The sequence below is a fragment of the Lissotriton helveticus genome, chromosome 8, assembly GCF_964261635.1.
Source record: "Lissotriton helveticus chromosome 8, aLisHel1.1, whole genome shotgun sequence".
Taxonomy (NCBI): domain Eukaryota; kingdom Metazoa; phylum Chordata; class Amphibia; order Caudata; family Salamandridae; genus Lissotriton; species Lissotriton helveticus.
Window position 1 is genome coordinate 185,625,691 of NC_136069.1, and position 19,570 is coordinate 185,645,260.

The 19,570-nt window shown below is 48.4% G+C and overlaps 1 protein-coding gene across 5 annotated transcripts in view; it reads right to left on the reverse strand.

The window, feature by feature from the left end:
* Positions 1–19,570, reverse strand: part of TTC3 (tetratricopeptide repeat domain 3) — a 1,911,479-nt gene that overhangs the window by 902,151 nt on the left and 989,758 nt on the right. For all 5 annotated transcript variants that reach the window (XM_078656864.1, XM_078656865.1, XM_078656863.1 and 2 more), the window contains one exon: positions 10,625–10,701. In XM_078656864.1, coding sequence (XP_078512990.1) covers positions 10,625–10,701 — 77 coding nt within the window. The remainder of the gene's footprint in view (positions 1–10,624; positions 10,702–19,570) is intronic.

Consider the following 19,570-nt stretch of genomic DNA (forward strand, 5'->3'; position numbering starts at 1 on the left):
GGCCTCGCCGCAGTTCCGCGTATCCAAAGATCCACCATGGGAGGTAGATCCTTCTCCTACTTGGCGGCCAAGACCTGGAACTCTCTCCCCACCCACCTCCGCCTTACACAGAACCACATCTCCTTCAGAAAAGAACTTAAAACCTGGATATTTGATAAATAATGATCCCCCTCCCCAAGCGCCTTGAGACCCTATGGGTGAGAACACCAGATGGCGATCTATTCATAAATGTACCATCTGCAGCCCATATGCCTCGAACATAATGATCCCCCTCCCCAAGCGCCTTGAGACCCTATGGGTGAGTAGTGCGCTATATAAATTCTTGAACTTGAACTTGTATCACGCTCCCTTCTACGTAGCCACGGTAGGAGGAGACAATATGCCAAGGTCAGGGGAGGTATCCAGACCACTAGCACACCCAGGTCCTCTCTCCAGTCCGGATCATACTCCAACTGGTCGGTCGGAGGGTCACCTGACCCCTCATAGTCCTCCTCCTCATCACCTGGCTGCCAATCTGGCCTAAAAAGAACCCCAGGAGTGAAAAGAGGCACAACAGCCCTAATGTGAGAAAGTGCCATCTTTCTTGCCTTGGTATGCCCCCACTTTTTTCTGAACTGTTGATGTGCTTTGACTGAGTGTACCCTGGGTTCCTGCCAACTAGGGACCGAGGGCCTGTGTTCCTTCCCTAAAACTGTGCTGAAACTAAAAACCTAATTTGCATCTCTGACCACCAGTCAGTCCCTAGTAAATGGTACCATAGGTACCCAGGGCATGGTGACCAGAGAAGACCCCTGAGGGCTGCAGCACTTATTGTGCCACCCTCGGGCCCTGTACCCTAGCAACCACACACTGCCTTAGCAGGCCGAGTGCCTAAGTGCAGAGCTAAACCAAGAGTCGACATAGCACACATCCCTGTGTGCCATGCCCACAGAACCCACTGCCCTGGCATACTTCAGTCACCCCTCTAGCTGGGTGCCCTATGCCAGAGGTGTGGGAACAGGTACATGAGCCCTGTGTCCCTACAAACCCAGAGCCATTCCTGGGCACTGTAGGTGCAGTGATGCCATTAAGAGCATATGGTGCTGGGAGGTTGTCATTACGAACTCCACAGCACCATAATGGCTGCACTGGAGACCGAAAAGTTTGGTACCAAACTTCTCAGCACATTAAACCCGTACTGATGCCAGTGTGGGATTTAATGTAAAATGCACCAGAGGACATCTTAGAGATGTCCTCTGAAAACCTAACCTACAATCCACGTTTGGGCTGAGTGGCTGCAGAGGCTGCCACACAGCAGACATGTTGCTGGACCCCTGGGTGGAGAGCCCCCTGCTCTCCTGGGCCTGCAACAATGAACATCCTGGGCGAGGTGCTAGGTCTCCTCCTCCAGGATGGGCAGGCTTCAAAGGCATGCCGCCTCTGTGAGCTTCTCCAGACCATTTGCAGTACCCAGCAACCGGCCCCCACCTGTTCTGACCCCAAATCTGGCAGGAAGACTGGCAGGAGAAACTATGTCAGGAAGGGGGGGGGGGGGCAGCCTGTGCCAACCCCACCCCTCAGGTGGGGGAGACGAGGTGAAGCACAACCCCGGGCTCCGGCCATCTTGTAGATGGGGAGCCATGCCCAATCCAGCTAGGCTCCTGCTCCCACAGGACAGGAGCAGGCTAGGGGGTGTACTCACCCCAGAACAGGGACCCATTGGTCCCTGTCCTGGCCCTACCTATAACTATAAATTCAGTATTTAGGGGCTCCCTGAACCTTCCTTCTTCAGATCCCGATACGAAAAGAAGAGAGAATATCAATAAGAAGAAGACCCGCCGTGCAGCTGCTAACAGGACAACAACTGAATTGGCTCCAGCCCTACCGGCCTGTCGATCCTGGAACCTGCTCCTGCCTAAATCCCGGCAAATCCTGCGGACAGCAACCTTGGGACACCCAGAGGACCTGCCTGCCTTGCCCCTCTTAAAGACTGGGACACCCATCAGCAGAGGCTCTGCTGCAACAACCCACCTGGTGCCAACCAGGAAGCTCCGGAGCAGCCCACTCTGCACCTGCCGAGGCCGGGCCCAACCGAACAAAGACCATGAGGCGGTCCCCCCGGCGACTGGGACCCGAAGTCCAGTGCCCAAAGACCCTCCTCGACGAACCAGCTGACGCCTGCAGACTCAGAACCAGGGGCCACCCCAACCGCGACCAGCCGAGGGTAAGCTTTTCCGACACCCAAAGACACCCCTGCACCCAGGGCCCTACAGCCCCCTGTGCCTTCCTCTGGGGTAGCTACCTGTGCTCCAAGATCTCAACTTACCTCTCGAAGTGCTGGTCGCCCCTGGAGAGTCTCCGTCCCCGAGCCTGCAGCCTTTGTTCCTGTTTTACCTTTCCCATTGGATAACATTGAGTGCCCGACGGCTCAAGAGCACCCTGCACCCAGCTGCCCAAGTGCCGCTGGCTGTGTCACCTTTGTCCTATCTTACTCCCCCCCCTTGCCCTGAGCAAGTGACCAGGAGCCCAGCTCCCACAGCCGCGTGGCCTGCTAGCCAGCAGCCACCAACCGAAGGCCCCCTTTCCCTCATTGGATATCATTGGGCCGCCTACCTCTGCACCCGGCCGGTCCTGCGCTGCTGGGGCAGAACCGACCTTACTTACCTGACCCTGGGGGACCCCTGAGTCTACCCCCGGAACCTTGACTTCACAAGCCAAGTATTCACCTGGAAACCGGTAACTCACTTACCTGCCATTGGATAAGATTGTATCATTTTGACTCGAACATTTTTTAAGTGCAAAGTTTTCAAAACTGCAAATATTCATATAAAATCAGCCGAAGTCCTAATTCCGAAGTACTCACCTGCAAGCAGGCGAGAAGCCAGTGCTGTACCTTCAGCCCAGTACTGAACCGCAAAAGTAATCCTTACAGAGTTTACTAGTAATCTGTATTTTCTCCTTAGGAACCCATTGTCTGCTTTTCTATGAAATTTCTTCTAGTGCCCACTTTTGAAAACTTGAAATGTTGTTTAAAAATCGTATGAACTACTGAAACGCAATTACCTCCCTGTTTGAAGTTCAGACCCAAGTGCTGGCCCTAGATGCTCAGTACTGGATTACAAAAGTAAAACAATCATACTTTACCTGCAACCTGAATTTTCTCCCATTGAATAACATTGCCAGATTGTCATTGAAAAGTTTCTAAGTGTTAACTTTTAAAACCGCTTTATATTCATGAAAATTCACCACAGTAACTAAAACGTTTTTGCAAACTTGGTTTCAGCTTAGACCCCAGAACTTAGGATCTAGTCCTGGAACTACGAAAGTAATCTATACAGTAATCACCTGTACTTTTATGGTAACCATAAGCTCAATGCTAAAGTGTGTCTAGTCTTGAGTTACCTTCAGTAACTCCTGTAACTATTGTGTTCATCAACTTTATTGCTCCCTTGCAAAGTATTTACATGGGAGTTCTCATATCAAGCAAAGTATATGTTTATGCCTGTTGGTTCTAAAAATAAAACAACTATATCTTTGGATATAAAAACCATTGGCCTGGAGTTCAGTCGTTGAGTGTGTGAAATCCTTTTCTAACTGAGTGTGTACAACAAATGGTTTGCACTGCCCTCTGGTACTGCCTTACTGCTCGACCAAGCTACCACTTTTTGAGAGTAATGTCAGTCCTGACTTTAACCTATGTTATACCTTTGGGGTTTGTGGACTCTATACACACTGTACTTCATTATTGTCCAGTATATATAGAGCCACTTTCTCACATCCACTCTGCGCCGAATCCGGCATCGGGCAACGCCGGTCCGGAGTCGAAGCCGACTGGGGGACTGACTGGCGTTGAATGCGGGTGTGGTGCCAGAGGAAGCGGCGCTGGTGGAAGTGTAATGAGGTCAACCGGTGCCGGTGGCGAAGACTTAGACCCCCAACCGAGTCCGCGGGGCCCAAAGACGCGCCGGCGGGTTCAGGCTGCCCAAAGATGGTGTGCATCGCCTCGTAGAATGTACGAAGCTGGGCAGGAGTCGCTCCGGGTCCCGGGAAGGGAGGGAAACCCAGAGTCGGCTCAGCAGGCTCCGCACACGGGAGAGGCACCGCCCGCATCCCTCGTCACGTCAGCCGACCGACGGGGAGAAGTCGAAGAGCGACGATGCTTCTTCGACTTCTTCTTGTGCTTCGACTTACCTTACCCAGAGTGCGAAGACTTGGAGGATGAATGATGATGGCTCCGCAACCGGTCCCTCGACTTCCCTCGTGACTGAGACCTTGAACGGTGCGGAGCCGACTGCCACGCTCAAGAAGCTATCGGGACCGCTCCCTCAAAGCCTACTGAGCCATGGACCGGCAGTTCGAGCACGACTTGGGGTAGTTGTCGCGCTCCAGGCAAAAGAGCCACACGTGGTGCGGATCCGTAACCGACATCAGTCGGGAACAGGAACAGTACGCCTTGAAGCCGGGCATCCCTACGTGCACCAGGAGTCGAACTACTCAAAAGACGTTGACAAAAGTCACTCAAAAAGTTCCATCAAAAAGTGACTGGAGGTACCGCTCTCTCTGGATCTGCGCTGGCTGGCGAGGAAAAAAAATAACTGACGTCAGCTTGCGAGGGCTGTGTCTAAGTAGCTACCGCGACGTCTTACCGGCGGACCTTGACGTCAACGGTGAACGCAGAGCTGACTGATGCCATCTTCCGACGCGCAGAGGTACTGCTGATGAAAAAACTTTTTGGATCCAGTCTGACGCCTGGGGGTAATTCTAAGGTAAGGAATCTATAACTTTCTTTCAGATTTATAATTTAACCCCCTCTTAAAAGGATTGGACAAGCATGTCTAAAGTCATAGGTACAAATTAAATCTGCCTAGAAATCAGGAGCTTACTGCACCAAAATGTTCTTGAAAAAACAAGGAAAGTACAATTCACAGTGAAATATGTGAACTCAAAGGTCAGTCTTGAATTTATCAAAGCAATTTCAAACCGGGCAAACAAAGCTGATTTAAGTAGATGTTTGATGCATCATGCAAATAGCTTCTAGAAGGATGGATTCCTGTACCACTCAGAGACAAGGAAGAGTTAGGATTATTATGCCTCACAGTATTGGTAATGAGATCAGCTAGCAAGGGATGCTTAAAGCACGCCTCCGATTGTCTTAGCGATTGACAGAGCCTCTTCACCAACGAAAATAATTCCCGTGGTTGGTCTCTTGGTTTGCTGTCTTTTTAGGGAGGTTACATATTTTGATACCTCTAACACCTTGCTGTACTGTCTTCATAGTCAATGTATTGCCAAAGGACAAAAGAACGAGTTACTTGCCTTCGCTAACGATGTTTCTGGTAGAGACATAGTCTAGCCGCAGATTCCTTAACTTAGAATATCCTCAGGCGTCAAACTGGATCCGGAAAGTTTGCCGCAGTAGCACCTCTGCGAGCCGGTGGGGGTGGCGGGGTAGGGGGTGGCGCTGCCCGGCTCCGCTCTGATGCAGTCCACGGACATGACGTCAGCGGAGCCATATATGCCCCTCCCGGCAAGCTGACGTCAGTTTTCGTCATTGAAACTTTTCCGCGTAAGAACGCATAGCCATCACCCAAAAAACTTTAAGAATATGGAAACAGTGTGCAAAAAAATATGAAAAAATAGAAGAAATCGAAAGGTGAGACAGAGCAGTGCTCTGAAAAGCCACAGGAAAGAGCAAAGGCTCAAATAACGTTAAAGGGAGACAAGGATGTGGAAAAACAGCCTGGCAGAGGATAGAAAGTCCACATTCTGAAAGTAAATTCAAGACGTCACCAAAAGAGACGTTGCAATCCCAATTAAAGATCCATAAAGGCACATAGCCAATGGACCTGAAGGAAAAGGCCGCAGAGGTTGCAAAGACCATAATGCAATGTAGAAGGGGAAAGCGGGATGGTGGGAAAAAGCGTGAAAAGATTTCACACCCTATAATCCAGCCTAATTTTAGAAAGTGGGCAGAAAGTAGCAGAGAAACAGAACAAAGCAGTCTGTGTTGGAGTGAGAGAGTATATCACCCTGCCAAAGGGCAAGCCACCCTAAGGGAGGCGAATATCCAGTGATTCTGGGCAAATCACTTAATCTCCCCGTGCCTAAAATGAATGTGTGTCCGTCCTCATGTAACGTAACTGGTGCTATGTAAAGCACTCTGATACCCGATTCGGTTTGGGTCTAGTTCGCGCTATATAAAACTCTGCAAAAAAAAAAAAAGAATATAGAAAGCCTCAACCTGAAAGGGTCCTCGCAGAACGGGGATGACGGGCGGGCGTCAAGGAATCTGCGGCTAGACTATATCTCTACCAGATGCATTGTTACAGAAGGTAAGTAACTCGTTCATCTGATAGAGGCGTCTAGCTGCAGATTCCTTAACTTAGAATAGATACCAAAGCCATACCCATAGAGGAGGCTGATCTGCGACTGGACCCCACCAATTTCCCGAAAGAACTTTGTCGTCCATAAGGTAACTTAACAGCACTGTTAACCTTGGGGACGAACCACAATGAGGACAGTCATGTTAGCGCAGTTAACCACCAGACCATGAAGCTCTAAAGAGACTGGATAGCCATGTGATGCAAAGGCACTAGAAGCTGTCAAGAACAGCACAAAAAAAAACCTTTGTGTAAACCGGGTTAAGAGAAGGAAAACACAGAGCCAGAATTCTCGTGGTGAAGTGAGAGCTCATAACCTCAAAAAAGGAGATGAACCAACCCAGGGTTTGAAGGATCCACAGGAACCGAGTTGGCGACAGAAAGCAAAAGCCATTATCGGTCGACCAAGCAAAACAGTGGTAAAAAGCACTGTGGAACCTGAACCTTTAAAGGCACGTGGGGCAGCAGTGGCCATAGGCTCACCCATACCCAGCAAGTGCCAGCATGTAGAAGAAACCATATACCAGATAAGCTGGAGGTAAAGATTAAGGTTATGACTTCGTAGGAAGTAGAGCTGACTCTAGTATATGAGAGAATCCCCGGATGCAGTGTGCCAATTGCAGCAAAGTCTCAAGAGACGTCACCCGTTATGACAGTGACATGGAACATCGGCCGTTATTACAACAGCGAAAAAGAACCCTGTTGAAACTGGTACCACAAGACAAAAGTGACAGCAGTGGCAGAATGCCAATACATGGGCACAAGATGCCGGTAGTACAAAAGCACAAGCCCGCCCGGACTAGGCGGTGTTGTCACAATATGTGATGGACCCATGACAAACAGTCGAGCGACAACCAACAAGAGCGAAGACCGGAAGGGACGTTACCATGCCGTGTGGACACTGGAACCATACGCAGTAAGCAAAGACTACCCAGAGGGTAGCATAGCAGCTCAGAGAGACACACAGCAAAAAGGCAAGGGGGCAACGGCCTAAGATGGGCACCAGAAAGCAGGACACCACTAGAGCTGGTGGTACAAGTGGACCAGGCAAGGAACCACGGACACCGTAAGAATGAAAGAACCTCCACAAATCAGTTGTGTAAGAACACAGAGCATATACAGAGCAAGAGGAAAACTCTGAAACAATGAAACGAGACCCAACAAGGACGCTGAACATACTTGCAGACATGCGGAAACTGGGTAGGGCAATGTCCAGAGCAGTTAGTAACCCATGCCCCTTGCCTGAGAGGAACTACAGTTCCCTGCAAGACAGAGTAGAAAAAGAACTAGTCACTACAGTGGCAAAAGTGAGGACAAATGTAAAGGAGTAAGGACCCGGATCTCAAGGAGCGAGTATCCAGGGAAAACACGCCCCTGTGAGAGTGCACAGTATGAATCCAAGCAAAAGCGTGGAAACACTTGTAAGGAAAAAGCAGGGAAGAAGGACACTACTGTAGGTTAAGCGACCAGAAAGAGGCCATGACCACGTATAGCAGGGAACATCTGCTAATTCACCATCTTGGAGGACAAACCCGAAGGGGCCATACGTTCAAGTTGCACCAATATAAACAATAAGAAGCAGGCCGCACAGCGGCAAATAGGGTGTCATTTGTGAAAGAATTGCCATGACAAGGTATCTCACTAGGTGTGTGAGATAGACACCACCCAGCATGGAACCCATGCCAGGTTCCAATGCAGTACAGACAGACCAACTCAACGTGCAATAGAGCAAGTTATACGAGGAACTCCGTAGGAAGAGACAAGAGCCTCCCAGCAGGAAGTCTGCTTGTAGACTGCCTAGGAGCGTACCAAGGCAACGGCAGAACCCAATGCCATGAAATACCAAACATAGGATAAGGCTAATCCCCAGAAGGGACGTCCTCTTGGGTTAAGCACACATTCAGAGGACTAAAAGAAGAGAATCAGACATACAGCTGCGCCGAAGGGGCATAGAGATGGCCAACCGGCCATGAACAGTAACCGGACAAAAAATACCAACCTGAGCATTAGGTTGGCGCCCAAAAATAAGGCAGAGAATATGGCAACCAGATTTATGGCAGCCCTGACAAGAGACGGGAGAAGGGAGACCGCCCAATCCAGCACGGTCAAAAAGATCTACTCCATTGAATGAAAGATCTTTGAGTGCCTACGGATATGATCTGGGAAACGACTGTCTCGCAACCAAGCATGGCAGCACAAAGCCACAGCGCAAGCAAGGGCCCGACCCATAGAGTCAGTTGCATCCAGGGATGACCTAAGGGAGAACAAGCATGCAGCAGTAGACGAAGCAATTCTGTCTGCGGACCTACTGGAATAGAAGGGAGAAGATGAGCAACTGAGTCCCAAAGAGAGGAGGATGCGCGTACAAACACACAGGCCGCATTTAAAGCCCGGACGCGTGCGCTGGCAGAGACGAAAAGCCGGCGACCACAATCATCCAGCCACCCAGACTCCCTGGTGGGAGGCAACAGATGCAAAGAGGGTGAAGACTAAGTTAAAAGCTGCCTGAACAACTAGTCCCTGAGCTGGTGGGTGAAGAGACAGACAGAGAGGATCACCCGGAGCAGGGCAGTGTCTACGAGCAATAGCCTGATCAACAGGGTCACCTGAAGAGGGTCTGGACCATGTGACACGCAGGATATCAAGTAAAGACTCTCCCAAGGGCAGCAAAGTTTCTACTTTGATAGGCTCCGAATGGAGCAGATCCAACAAAGGATCAGAGCAAAGAGGCACCATAGGAGGCTGAAAGCCAAGCACAGCAGCAGCCCCATGAATAGCGCGTGCAAAGGCAGCATTAGACTCAGTTGCCATCCGAGTAGGAGATAACAAATTGTTAGTGGGAGACGGTTGAAGGCTAATTCTACCACTGGACATGAGCAGTGGAGGAGCCGGAGACTGACCCGAAGGCCAGGCGACACAGGGTACTTGCACCTAGGCTCCTTGATCAGGGGAGTCCAGGGAAACATCAGGTTCCAAGCGAGGAGGCGTAAATGGTAGCACCGGCATCTGCGGATGCTGTGGTGGAGACCCATTGTCGTCCGAGGAGTCGGGGAGAGCAACCACCAAGGGAAGTGGACTCGACGCCGGCACCGATTGACGCAGCATCGGAGTCACCTCGACATCGACGACTTCCACAGAATAGTGGACTTGGACGCAGACCGACGGCGAGCCCACTGCAACCTGCCGGGAGGGAGCACAAGGTGCCGGAACCGGCGTCGAGCCTGGTGTAATATCCGGCGCGACCCGGGCATCGCCGGCGCCGCCTCCGGAGCCGGAGACCGCATGGGTCTATGAGCAGACTGCAGGGTGGGCTGTACTCTGGGCCCTGGATCAGGGGCATCTTGTCGGCTAAGGAATCGGAGTCAACGCACACAGCCGGTGTCGGGGAAATGTCCGCAGACGAAGACCCGCATGAGTGCCAGCTACCTCTGTGGGACCTGAAAGCGCACCAGGGAGAGGGGGCGACTCAAAACAAGCCTGAGTGCCTTTGAATAAGCATCCACTTGGGCAGGCGTTGCCCCAACACCCGGAAAGGGTGGGTACGGAGAATGAGGCTGCCGTGCACCCTCACCTGGCGCAGTGCAAGAGGAATGGGCGGCAGGGACAGTGGATTAAGATCCCCGTAAGCGACTCCTGTGCTTACGCTTACCTGTTGTCGCACGGCAGTTGCGGGAGTGACCTCAGTAACAAGCCCGATCCCGAGAAGAAGAGCAGCGACGGGAGGGAGCCAGACCAGACACATGTGCAGCCAGCAACTTCATGCGAAGCTCCCTCAAGGACTTTGTTTTCTTCCTCCGAGAGGCGTCACAGTCCTTGGAGTCGTGGTGCACGCCAGGCACCACATGCAAATGAGGTGTGGGTCAGTGCCAGACATCTGACGCGCACAGGCCTCACAAGCCTTAAATCCAGAAGGCATTACACACTGTTCCCACGACACAGACGGTGTCGTAGAAGGCCCAAAAATCAGGCCAAGGAACTGCTGGTTTTCCAGGATCCGCGCTCAGATGCGGAAAAGAAGAAATATGACGTCAGCGCGCCGGGAGGGGCATATATGGCTCTGCTGACGTCATGTCCGTGGACGGCGTTAGGGCGGAGCCGGGCGACGCCGCCCCCCGGTGCGCAGAGGTGCTGCTGCGGAAAATGTTCCAGATCCAGTCTGACGCCTGGGGATATTCCAAGTTAAGGAATCTGCGGCTAGACATCGATAAAAGAGATACTAGACTTTGACAGTACTGCTGGCGTTTCCTGGAAATGAATGTACTTACAACAAATTTTTCTCCACAGATATATGGTCAACTTCTTGAGCGGCTGTACCAACACCTCCAGGCAACAATAATAATGGCTAAAAGAAAAAGAAATATTAGAAAATTAAAAAAATTAAATACAAAGGAAAACAAGTTCAACATTAAATTATTAATGTGTGCAGCACTGGAAACAAAGACCATTAGGTGTTAACCAATTAAAACAAAATATTTCAGTTTATAGAAGGTAGTTTACCAGGAAAGTCTACAAAGACCAAACTTCTTACACATATTCTATTTCAGAAAAAAAACTCATGCTTCAATTCAAAAACTATTTAGTTTAACATTTCTACTTTCAAAAAATATTATGTTATTAGTGATACAAGGCAAAGTTACTTACCTACGGTAACAATCTCTCTGGTGGATATTTTATCTACCTGCATATTCCTCACCTGTAGAATAATCCCAGACATCAAACATGTATCTGGAAACTTCAAAGTTCTTGTGCAGCTCACAGGGGGCGCTAGCTTCATATCAACGCCTAAAGAGGGGACTTACTACATCACTGAAGCCATTTAGCGCCCACCTTGGCATAACAATGTGAGTTGCTATCCATTTTCTCTGCCTGTTTTCAAAGCAAATGGTTTGAATGAAATCTAGGAGTAGTTAAATACTGAAATAGATTTTTTGATTTTATTAACTGTCTTTAAAATGGATCTATCAAATAGGAAGCTAACATGTCGCTGAGGAATCTGCAGGTAAATAGAGTATTCACAAAGAAGTTTGTTACTGCATGTGAGCAGCTTTTTGTTCTGGTAGATACTTCTACCTGGAGATTCCTCACATGCAGAAAAGAATTTCCAAGCAATACCCACCCCAGGAGGGGGGGTTGATGGATGACTAGACAAGAAAACATTATAAGACGGCTTTTGCAAAGTGGCCACACCCACATGCCTCACAATCCAGGCAGTAATGCTTAGAGAAGGTATGCCCAGGTCACTGTCTGCAAATGTCTGCTATGGGAACGCCCCCAGCAAGGGCAGAAATGGAAGGCTTAGCCCAGGGGGAATGTTTCCTGATCCCCTCTGGAGGATCTCTTTTAGCCAAAGCATAGCAAGTTTTGATGCAGAGTGATCCACCTTAAACGGTCCACTTCTGCACAGTTTTCCCTTCTTGGAACCACAGTATCCATGCAAGAGCTGGTCATCTGTTCGTCTGACCTTGGTCTGGGTCCAAGTAATTGTGGACCGCCCATCTAGGATCCAACCCATGCAACCATTCATCCTCCTTAGTGGCATGGGAAGGGAGTGGGGATAAAAAGCAGGACAAATGATGGAAGGAAGTCAGCACAATTGGCAGAAAGGTAGCCCTGGCTCGCAACAGCAACTTATCAGGGAAAAAGGAAGTAAAGTGTGAATGTGAACTAAGAGGTTGCAATTCGCTCACCAGTCTTACTGAAGTAATAGCAACTAAAAATACTGTTAGTATCAAAATCTGTAAGGGACAAATAAGCAAGGCCTGAAACAGAATACTTATTAGTTTAAACAAAACTAAAGTCCTAGTGTGGAACAACAAGGGGGTTGGCGGGGACGCATGTTTGTCAACTCATTCAAGAAATGCATTACAATCGCAGATTTTAAAAAAGGATGGCTGGTCTAGCAGGAAGAAAAAAGCTGACAACGCAGCAAAATACCCCTTGAAAGTGCCAATTCCACAAACCCTATGGGCAATGAACCGCATATTGCAGTACGTGTGACAAATTGACCTGCAAGGAGTAAACATTGTTCTCCATGAACCCGTCAACAAACTTGCTCCATAAGCCAAAGTAAGCTATTTTGGTGGAGGGGCTCATATATTATGACATTAATCACCTTGGGTAGCAATTGAAATGAGCTTAAATGTACCTGTTCAATCTCCAGCTATGTAGGTGGAGGCCTCTGAGATTTGGATGCAGGATTACTCTCCCTGACTGGGAGAGAAGGTTGAGTCTGAATGGCAGCTTGAGCGGGGAGAAGCGCAAATGGTCTGCATACAACACATTCCTGAGCCAATCTGGGGGTATGTAAATGACTTGGATGCGGTCTTCGCAAACCTTGCTCAGAACTCTAGGAATCAAGGGTATGGGGTAATTGCGTAATACAACTAAAAGTTACTCCTCAACAGATTCTAGTGGCCCCAGAACAGATGGCATTGAGCATTCTCTGAAGAGGCGATCAAGTCTACCTGAGGAGAGCCCCACTTGGAGAAGATGCCCTAGACTACCTGCAGCAGAAGTTGCCACGTGCGATCGGCTAGATAACACTGGGTCATACATTTAGAGACCCTTATAGGTGATTGGAAGTTAATTAGATCCCTTGGGGGTGCCTAAGTCCACAGTCTCAATGACTTCAGACAAAGGAGGTGAGATCCAACTCCCCCTTACTTGGTGACGTGACGTACATATGACTGGTGTGATGTTCGTCAAGATCTCAATGGACCGACTTTGAAAGAAGGAGAGGAAGGTCTTTAGCCGATTTGAATCGTTCTCAGTTTCAACAGGTTGATGTGAAGAACCAGCTCTTCCAGCGGCCTCCAGATTCTGTAGGTGAGCTCCCAATCCTAAAGTGGAGGCATCCATCACTACCGCAGCCATGGTTGCAGGGGGAGTGAAGGCCATTCTGCAACTCAGGTTTCATCTATACCCATAACAATTACCCATTCCATACCAAACCACATCAGCACAAGGGGAGATCACAATGGAGTCTCCCAGGTTTCCCGAGCCTGAGGAGACCCCACTGCATGGCCCTCATGTGTTAACATGCAAGAGTGAACAGACAAACACTGAAAGCAGACTTGCACAGCTCAATAAATCTCCAGTAAACCAATTACTAGTTTGTAGCGTGCTCCCAGGTTAACGCCGACTGGCCTTTCAGCGTGAAGTTAAGAGACTAATACACAGCTCCCCCCACTGGAAGGAGACTCCCGGTGCACAGCTTGAAAAAGACAATCCTGTCTTATATATATAGTTCAGCTCATCCAAAGTGTAATCACAGCAAAAGCTTAGAGAAGTTCATCAATGATTTATTCCATAACTCCAATTCTTCTCCTAAATCATAAATCTTTCCAAATGCCTGGAATCGACATCATTCATAAATCATATTTTCCATTAAGCATAACTCCCAATGCATTTCGGGCTGAATTGAAGCCCTTCCTCAGGGGATTGCTCTAAGAACATGCAAGAGTGACCAGGAGATTAGAGGAAGCAAGCAGACCCTGAAATCCATACTGGAACCTGCGCACCTTGTTGAAAAAATGAAACCACATCCTTGATGTATGCTATCCTGTGAGGGGGAGGAAAGGCACGGAGCAGAGAGGTGGCCAGTACTGACCCTATGAACTGACTGGAATCATTGGGAGGGGGACAAGTGAGATTTGGCTTGTTGATTGAAAAGTTAAAAAGCAATGACAAAGTTGACTGAGAATGGCCCGATACCACCACTGGCGACCCAGCTTTGAAACAACAGTCTAGATATGAAAAAATGAGGATGCCCAACCTCATGAGGTAGGCCACAACCACCTCCATCAGCTTCATGAAGACTTGAGGTGCCCATGTTGGGCTAAAAGGGAGCACTGCTAATTGCTAGTGTGTAGAATCCACCACAAAAATGTAAATACTTCTGGTATGATCGCAGGATAGCAATGTGGAAATATGCATCCTGCAGGTCAAGGAACACAAACCAGTATCCAAGTTCCAATGCCAGCAACACTTGAGCAAGGGTCTGCATCTTGAACTTTTCCTTCTAGAGGTAGGATATCAGATTATTGAGGTCTAGGATCAGACACAGACCACCTTCCTTCTTGGGCACCAGGAAGTAATGCAACATACTCTACCCTTCTCCTGATCTGGCACTAACTCCACTGCTACTTTCAGCAGGAGTGCTGTCATTTCATGTGGCTATATGACTAGGTGGTCTGGAGGGCAGGAAGGAAGAAGGGGGAGGAATTGGGGGTGGAGCCTGTAGGAAGTGAAGGGTGTAGCCCCTTTGTACTATTTGGTAAACCTACTGGTCCGAAGTTATAACCATTCGGGCAAGGAGAAAGACGACACCCACCCCTCCCACAGGCACCTGGTGATAAATGGGAAGAGAAGGAGAGTTGCTGGATGGATCCACAGCCCTTTCCTCTCACTTTTTCCCTTTACAGTCTTATTAATGTGTTTGGTTGTTTCTGGTTCTGAGGAAGGTATTTTTACCGCTGGTGAAAATAGAATACCCTTGAGAAGCCAGGAAAATGCTAACACTGGAGATAAAGAATCAAAGGGGGAAGTGGCTGTAGTCCCAAGAAGCAGGCAGTAGCCAAGCTACCCTTCAACCTTTCCAACGCTGAGTCAGTCTGGTCTCTGAACAAGCATGCTCTGTCAAAATGCAGTACCATCAAATTTGCCAGGACGTCAGGGGATAAGTTAAGATGTACAGAGCAAGGCATGCATCCATATTGCGGCTGAAGTGCCCATAGCCTGGGCCACCAAATCAGCCATGTCCAGTCATGATAAACAAGTTACTTAACTTCGGTAACGCATTATCTGCTAGAGACAATAGCTGCAGATTCCTTCCCTTTGAATTTCCCCGGAAACTTTTGCATGAACAGTACCCCTGCACACTGTAAAGGCGCCAACCAGGCGTGTGGACATGGGTGAGTCTGTAAGGAATCTGAACCTCGATATTGTGTCTACCAGATAATGCATTACCAAAAGTAAGTAACTTATTAATCTGATAGAGACTTCTAGCTGCAGATTCCTTACCTTAGAATAGACCCAAGCAGTACTACCCTGACGGTGGGCTGCGGACAATTACTAGACTAAAAAGTCCTGCAGGACCGAATGGGTGAAATGCCCATCCCTGCGTACCTGACTGTCCAGGCAGTAAGTAGTACAGGGAAGCCGACGTTGCTGCCGGACCGATGTCCAGGTCTGGCACTCCACGAGCCAACATATGTGAACAACAATTCCCAGGCAAGCACAAACGTAACTAGCAAGTACACATGTAGATAAGGTTATCTACAACAACATTCGACAACTGCTTTCTCCAATAAAATTGGTTTTAATTTCTTTCAAATATTCATAGGAAATTAGTATGATAAAAAATGCATTACAATATTCAAAATCAGTGCAGACTTCATTGTATCTATACATGATATGTCAAGAATAAAATTTCAGTAAACATTTTAAAAAATGATGGTTTCCTGTCGACGCGTTTCGACACGTGAGTTGTGTCTTCTTCAGGACTGTACCATCGATGTTCTGTGAAAATAATAATTATGAACATTTTTTTACTATGTGATTCTTTTTCCGGTTGAAGCAGTTTCTAATTGTTTATAACATGTTCATTGTACCGCTAGTCATTCTTTCTTCTATATATGATGATAAACCGCATTATTGCTCTAAGCATCTATGTTGAACCCATTAGAGTGTGTCCATTATCTATATACATAAGCATCTTCAAGATAAGACAAACACATTTTAGAGGCCAATGACAATGTCTGCATTTGTTGTGTAACATCAAGGAATAGAGCAAAAACATGCCTTATAGTTCTTTCACATTGTTGACATTTGGCATATACAGTTCAAATTGTCTGGTTGCCCTGGTCAATCGTTGATAGCTTCAAGACAAACTTAGGTCAGGACAGGCTGACATAGGTATATACTGTGCTGTATATATATTTCCCATTCACAGTTCAGTTAGTTTAGTTACCCTAGGGTTACGTTTATAATTTAAAGGCAAGGTTGATATTAGGTCAAGATGGTATCAGTATATACTGTGCTGTATGTATATTTTCTCAAACACTACAAAGAGTGCCCACTACTCTATGACAGAATTTATGATTTAAAAAATATTAAACAAATTACTCATGCATTTGTACCTGCATGTGTCTATGCATGTATCAATAGATACACGCATATTACACCTAGCCTATTCCTATTTAGGGGACAGATGTTTCAGATACTACAAGCATAGATCACGGCAGACTGTCACTTCCCTATTTTCTAAAGCTTTATTTCTACTCACACATGCAGTTGTCTCACCTTTTAATATGTCACGAGCCAACACCGTGGTCGCAGAGTTTCCTCTAAGGAATGGGCTCGTAAGCCCTCAAGAGGCTTCTTTTTAGCCAGGGTCGTAGCAGATCTTAATACATATAAGGAACCACTGAGAAATGTTTGAATTGGCTGATATTTTTTATCTCCCACATAGCCCACGAAGAGTTGGTCGTCCACCCGGAACTCTTTTGCGCGGTCAAGGTAGAACAGCAATGCTCTTTTTGGGCCCAAACAATTGCGTTGCTCCACTTCCTTAGAGTGATGTGGAGGAGCATAAAAGGGGGGTACTGTGACCAACTGACCCAGATGGAATGGTAGGGTCAGTTGGTCACAGTAGTAGGGTAGGAAAGAGGCTCAGGTTCGAAACGCCACCTGATCCGGAAATATCATGAGATAAGGAGGCTTGGATGATAAAGAGTGCAGTTCATTCACTCTCCGGGCAGATAATATTGCCACTAGAAATTCAATCTTGATGGTCAGCAATCGGAGGGGACAACTATGTAGCGACTCAAAGGGAGCACACACATGAGTTAAGTGAGAACCGGGTCCAGATCCCACTGAGGCATAATGAAGGGCATAAGATGAAACATATGTACAAGCCCTTTTAGGAACCTATGTACAATAAGGTACTTGAATAAAAAGGGTTGGTCAGGCAGTCGCAGGAAAGCGGACAGATTACCCTTGAGAGTGCCCAGAGCAGAGCCCTGGTGGGCAAGGGTAAGAATGAAGAGAAGAATATCAGAAAGAGAGGCAGAAGTGCTCCAGCGCAAAGTCTGCCTCCTCTCTGAAGAGACGGCTCCGATCGAAGTGCATATACATGGGGTTAGCCTGGACCTCCTCCGAAAAGTCAGATGGGCTCAGCCACGCGTGGTGCCGCAAGGCCACCGTTGCCAAACCCTCTCAACCCAGCAAGTCAGTTGTATCCCGACCACATCTAATGATGAACTTTGCTCCATCCCTTCCATCCTTCACTGCTTGAGAGCGCACAACCCGGGTCTCCTCCGGCACCTATGGCAGAATTTACGCAACCGTTTTTCATAAGGTATGCGAGAAACAGCTAAAAAAGAATGCAGTGTAAGCCGACCGCAATGCTAGGCTGGCAGAAGAAAACATATACTTCCCAAGTGGGTCCAGCCTCTTGGATTCCCTGTCTGGGGGAGCAGTAGTGAACGTGCTACGGGATGTTGAGGCGTGGAGCACCAAGCTCTCAACGGTAGGATGTTGGCTGAGGAAGCTAGGATCACCCAGGACAAGGCGATGGTGGCATGATATTGTCCTGTTCACAGGAGACCCTGTGCTAAGCTTGGACCATGTGCCTAGAAGAACATTTGTCAGTGCATCATTAAAGGGCGAAAGGGGTTCGGATGAGGAAGCCCCAGGCCGAGGCACTTCAGTTAAGTGGTTAGTCCTGAATTGCACAGAGGGCAGCTCCAGGCCAAGGACCTCTGCTGCCCTCTTCACCACCATAGCATAAGAGGCTCCCTCCTCTGTAGCCACAGTAGGTGGAGAGAGCATATAGTATCTGGAGAGGTGTCCAGTCCACTGACCTCCGCAAGCTCCTCAACCCAGTTCAATTCCTCACTGTGAGTGCCTTACTGGTGTTGTATAGGGTCCAGCATCCCCTCCCACTCTTCTCCCATGCCTGAAACCTCCTCAAAACATTCAGGCAACCACCTAAAGCCCTGTGAACCGTCAACGCCAGGAACTACGTCGACCAATGCTGATCTGAGTCATCTGGAATCAGAATGGGGCTGGCAGCGCCTGGAGCATTGACTTCGGGCTGGCGTCAGGTAAGGTTGCATTTGCATGACCGGCGCCGATCCAGAATCAGATCCAAGAAGACCCCACCGGAGCCAAGGCCGGAGCTGTTGGCGCAGAACCTGATGGAGCCTCTGCCGACCCCATGGCCCCCAGAGGCACACCAGAGGGGTCGACCCGGTCGAATACTCAGCACACGGCCTCATAAATGTCTTATTTAAGTGAGGGTCTCTCTGGCTCCCAGGAAAGGGGGAAGCACGGAGTCAGACCTGGCACGAGCTCCGCAGAACTGTTCCTGCAAAGTCAATGTTCCTCACTCATCTGGTCAATCCTCAGCAGACGAGGTGAAGTCGAAGTCCTTGTGGAGTTCTTATGCTTCTTCCCCAAGCCTCCCTGTGAGACGTTAGCCTGGCATATGATGTCCACTAGTTCTAGTGGGCACCTTGCACCAGTCTAATCGACCCTTATTGATGATGGTTGTAAAGTCAACCTTATAGAAAGCTATCCTAGTGTTAGCATGGACCAGCAGTCTTAGGCTAAGACTTCTGTAGGCGAGTTTAGCAAGTTGTTTTTCCATATATAATCCCTTGAATACCAAATGAAAGGACACCACACAAGGTATATATCAAATATATATGTATTTAATCTAAACACAACCCCTCTGCACTCTTTATGAGGTCAGAGGTGAAAAATACAAGTCACACAGTTAATATACGATAAGTTGCACAGTATACGTTATGCCCTAGGGGCCTCACAAACCATATACTAAGAAAGTGGTATAAGTACCACATGATAGTTAGAAAGCAGGCCTAGGGCCTATAGAATCGCTGGGGCTACACTAATCAACCAGTTGTTAAGAAGTAGGAGACCCACGGGAGCCGCGTTCAGTGTCTAAACACAGGAGCGGGTTCCCATTGACTTTCTATGGAGTTCGTAAAAGTTACAAAGTTAAATATTAAGGACACTTCCAGAAGGACTTGGATGGAACCCTTTTAAACTAGGACACTTGAAGAGTCAATACCCACGGGAGCACCAAAGTACTCAAGTTACCTCACCCAGGGAAGCCGGGTGCATAGGTGTCTTTTCGTGTCTGGTTTCGTCGTCGTTTTCTATGGAGAGCTGCAAAGAAGTGCTGC